Source organism: Montipora foliosa, chromosome 2, assembly GCF_036669935.1.
Source record: "Montipora foliosa isolate CH-2021 chromosome 2, ASM3666993v2, whole genome shotgun sequence".
In the NCBI taxonomy this organism is placed as follows: domain Eukaryota; kingdom Metazoa; phylum Cnidaria; class Anthozoa; order Scleractinia; family Acroporidae; genus Montipora; species Montipora foliosa.
In genome coordinates, this window is record NC_090870.1 from 11,634,396 (window position 1) to 11,639,395 (window position 5,000).

The window sequence follows — 5,000 nt, forward strand, 5'->3', positions numbered from 1 at the left end:
CTCATCGAATGCCTACTTGCTAATCAATTTATGGTATTAAAATTGAGGAACGTTATCACTTTAAGACGTCCGTTTTTATTTTGCTGACGTAGGTTGATAGGCAGCTTATATTTAGATGTAATCTAATGCTTATATTTAGATGTATCTTCTATCATATTAGATTAAAAGGAGATGTGAATTCTTACTTTTTGATAGATTCAAATACGGAATAAAACTCCGGTTCAGGTTCTAGTGCCGTGATGTCCATAAAAATCGGGTCGCCGTAGGCATTAGAAGGGGCTGGCAGAAGGGGATGCATCATGGTCCTTCCGGAACTGTCGGCCATGAAAGCATAACTTGATTGGCCCTTCTGAAAGTAGGTGATTTCAGAAAGAAGGTCCGCCATATTTATGTCCGTGCCAACAACACCGATGAATTTGCCTTGGTGATAACAAGGCAGTGTTATGGATGTTAAAAGACCTGTTGGCAGAAAACGGTTGTTAATGGACTTCTTAAAATAATGAATGGACGAAGAAACTACCAATCGTTAAGTGACATGGTTAAAAAGGTCAACAAGTAACATTGTAGTATATATATCCCAAGAACTGCACCATTTGGTTTTGAGCAAGATTTTATCACTCAGGTAACTACGTTATTGAGAGTTAGGTCTAGGACATCATCGATATTATGTTGTCATTCCAGCGGGTACCATATCATAAGTAGTATTTTGACATAATTATTAAATATTAGCCACCATTTCTTCAAAATACTTAAGTAGGCCTACCAGAATGTAGTAAAGCTTAAGGGGAATAACTTCTACGTAATTTCAGTTGGTTTTCTTGGAATGACCACGAAATATATTCCCTGATAATTTAAAACCCAATATATGATCCCTTGGTTCATTTAGTAACGTCTCGCATACACCCATTAGTGCCTTACCTGTTCCAAAGGCGTCCACATAAGGAATGGATATGATTGGTTCATCACGGATGGTGTTTGTTGAGAAGAAGTCGTAGTATGTTGCCAAGTCCCTTCGTAAGTTATTCGTGTTTGAAACATAGGTGAATTTTCCAGCCTTTGATAATGATAATAAAATAATAAATAACTTTATTTAATTGGCAAATGCATTTAGCAAAAGTTTTACTAGTTGGGGACACTGTAAATGAAATAGAAAATAAACTATTAAAAATCTTAATGGTGGGAGGCTGACCATTTGGCTATTTACACAACGCCGTCGAGGAGTTGAATAATCCTGAGAGTGGTAGGGAAAATGATTTGATCAGGGACCTCAAGATTTTAAATCCAGTGCCCTAAACCACTCAGCTAGATGGCCTCTCCAAAGAGGAAATAAAGATTTGATCGCAAATGTTAACCCAAGCCCTCTAGTTGTGTTCAAAATGCGATTATCAGTTCAAAACCTACTAAGAAAATTTTGACCCAATTTGACAGTCAATTTAAATGCAGTTTCGTAATCAGATATTTGCCTATTACGCATGAATTCCAGCTCTTGTATTAATATATTGAGTAGAAACATGATTTTCTCGCATTGCTGTTACAGTACTTACAGGGACGTCAGGTGCTTTCGGGATGCCGTAATTACTCCCATCTTGTTGAGCAATATCTTTGAGGATTTGTAAGTCCGCAAGCATGCCATAAGTCATTATGACAACTGCATTGTTCAGCTCTGCGTTCTTCGTTTTTATCATCTGCATGATATCACCTGCGTCGTCGGTTGGTTCACCATCTGTTAGAAAAAGAATGACTTTTTTCCTGGAAGGACCTTTTGCAGGAGATGAGCCCTTCAGTAAGTTGAAGGCCAGAGTGAATGCTCTGGAATAATTCGTACCTCCTGTTTGAAAGAAAATAACGAGACAGGACTGTTATTGGTCATCACCATACAGTTGGAATAAGTTAGAATACAGTTAACCTGAGATCATTTTGGGGAAGGAGGGCATGATACATTTACTGTACGGATCGCATGTAAAAAAGCCAAAATTTGGCTTTTTTTCTGATTGGTCGGGAAACGATAGAGCTCTTGCAGCCTCGCTCCGATTGGTTACAGAAATGCAAATCATACTTTGTAAATCAGTTAACATCTGATCATATTATGGCCGCTTGAACAGGAATGATGTTTAGAATCTGTTTACAGCTGCTGTTGCAGCGACTTCAGACTGTTTTTCAAAAATCTTTAAAGGAAGAGCAGAGAGAATGTATCCGAATAATGGTTTGTCTGAAAGAAGATATTGTAGTTGTACTTCGTATACGGGATTTACAGCCCCGAACATTCCAGAAAAAATGCATCGTTCCACTTCCACCGACTCGAAGATGTTTGTCGTTGTGGTAAGTCTTTCGGAATACATTCGGAAGCAACAAGTCGTGAATCCAAAAAGGGCCGAATAGATCTTTGTGCTGCCACATTCGCGGAATCAGCCGAGCTTGACAGAGAAATTAGACATTGTTTACGGAGGCGCTGAACAATGGTTTAGTGACACTTACAAAATAGTAGTTGAGTAGCTGCACCTGGAAAACTACTGGGGGATTTGCAGAAATACTAGTAGCTTTGATTGTATGGATAAAGTCTGACTTCGTGGACATTCCAGCAAGAGTTCGATAGGGTCTAAAAGTACTCACGAGTGACCACGAGTGACAACGAGTGACCACGAGTAACCACGAGTGATCACGAGTGAGATTTAATCAAAATATCTCAGTGCTGTTATTATGACGTCATTACGGAGTCATTTTCACAGTATTTCATCAAATAATTACTTACTCACGAAAACTGAAGTTATTTACTGTATAAATGCATAGCGGATGATTTGAAATATCTTCCGAAAAAAAAAAAAGAAAACTCTTCGTACTCCCCCCTTCCCCACCCCCACCCCATCTCTCTCTCTCTCTCTCCCTCTCTTTTGGAGATGTTTAAATACTTGCAGTGTAGACTATACATTGCAGATTGCACATGGAATGAAAGGAAACCCAAACACTAAACACTAAATATAAGTTTAAAACAAAACGATTATAATAATAGTCATAAATATCACATGACCATTTTATTTGGCTCTATTTTAACAACCCAATTAATGATGTCAATGATCAACCCTTAGCTTTGGAAAATTTCCATTTTCAAATCTGTTGCCGACGAGATGTCTGGACAAGAAATGTTTCCTTACTCGGAACTGATCAGCTCAGGCGACCACCACAAACCGTATATACTTTCTGTGTACCACGCCTTTCTTGTCACTAGAGCTGGGAGTACATCTCTGCTCCAACGCTTCCAGAAGGAGTCTACAATTTTCTGCACAAATTCTACGCGGCGTCGCGGGTTTTTCGTGTCGTTGAATGGGCCTTGAGGAACTTCCGATGTTGCTCTTCCAAGGAGCATGTCGTTCGGACACAAATATTTTCCATCATCCGGGTCATTTGGAACACGGCCGATAGGGCGTTGATTTACGAGATTTCCGAGTTCTAGCAGGCATGTGTACAACTCGAAAGGACTCAGAACCTGCTCGCCAATTGCCTTCTTTAGGGCATGCTTACAACTTTTAACGAGTGCTTCAGCACAGCCATTCTGATGGGGGGCAGTTGGAGCAGTGAACAGCCAGTTGATGCTTCTTTCAGCGCAGAAATCACGGAGTTTGTCAGAATCTAAACCTTCGACCATTTCACGCAGTTCTCGCTCTGCGCCAACCATCTGCGACCCACTGTCGCTCAACAGCACTGCCGGGTATCCACGGATGGAGAAAAATCTCCTTAGCACCTGGATAAATTCCATTGTTGAGAGGTCAACTGCTAATTCCAGGTGGACGGCTCTCGTGTTTAAGCAGGTGAAGATGACGCCATAGTGGATTTTGGTCTTGTTGCGCCCTATCTTCACATTATATGGGCCAAAGTAATCGCATGAGGAGTAGTGGAACGGCGGGGTTTGTGGTGATAAGCGGAGAGCCGGCAGGTCTCCCATCAACTGTGTCTCTGCCTTATGTGCCATTTCTCGACAAGTAACACAGTTAAATTTCACCGTCTTACTGAGCTTGTTCGCTTTTAGGATCCAGTATTTTCGTCTGACTTTTGCAGTCGTTGTGGCTACTCCGGAATGCCCATGGTTGTGCACATTGCATGTGATTAACAGGGATATCCTGTGCTCATTGGGAAGCAGCACGGGGTGTTTTTCTTCGTATAATACGATGGCTTTGTCGATTCTCCCTCCAACCCTGATAATCCTCTTGTCATCAATAAACGGGCTCAATGTCTTGAACTCTCCATTCTTCATTCGACTCTTCAACTCCTCTTGGGCATTTCTAATCCATGACATCTCAGCTTTCTTGAACTCTTCGGGCGTGAGAGGTCCTTCTCGTCCGCTGGTTGCGTTTCTCCTGAGGCGTATCTTCTCAGCTAATCGCCTTATCCACGCGGTAACTCGTATCAGCTTTCGCCAACTGGAGAAATTCTTCACATCGATTACATTTCCGACACCTGTGGGCAAGACTGCACTGACGGTATTAACGTGGCGACGCTCCATATCTCCTTGATGCAGTGTAGCTGTTTGGACTGGCCATTGTTCCTCTGGAAGTTTGAGAAATTCTGGGCCGTTCATCCATCTCCCCGTCAGTTGCCTTACATGTAATCCTCGCGACACACCGTCCGCTACGTTTTCTTCACCGGGAATGTGCTTCCATTGACTTGGGTCCCAATTATTCTGGATCTCCCCGACCCTTGCCGAGACAAATGGCTTGAAACTACGGGAAGAACTTTGAATCCATGCGAGTGTGATACTGCTGTCAGTGAAGAATTTGACATCGCCAAATTGAATCGTACACTCTTTCACTATCGTTTTCGCGAGACGGGAGGCGAGAACGGCTGCTTGCAATTCCAGACATGGAATTGTTAGCTGCTTTAGGGGTGCCACTCTAGACTTAGCTGCGACGAAGTTTACTTCATAGGTGCCTTGTTTCGTTTTCTGACGGATGTACACGCAGGCCCCAAATGCTTCTTGGGATGCGTCTGAGAAGACACACAGTACTGGT

General features: G+C 42.2%; 1 protein-coding gene across 1 annotated transcript in view; it reads right to left on the reverse strand.

Moving 5' to 3' along the window:
- The window catches only part of LOC137989484 (VWFA and cache domain-containing protein 1-like), a 51,289-nt gene that overhangs the window by 8,418 nt on the left and 37,871 nt on the right, over window positions 1-5,000 (reverse strand). The window contains exons 4-6 of the mRNA XM_068835299.1: window positions 1,545-1,828; window positions 919-1,054; window positions 186-459 (exon numbers count right to left, since the gene is read on the reverse strand). Of these exons, the coding sequence (XP_068691400.1) occupies window positions 186-459; window positions 919-1,054; window positions 1,545-1,828 (694 nt within the window). The remainder of the gene's footprint in view (window positions 1-185; window positions 460-918; window positions 1,055-1,544; window positions 1,829-5,000) is intronic.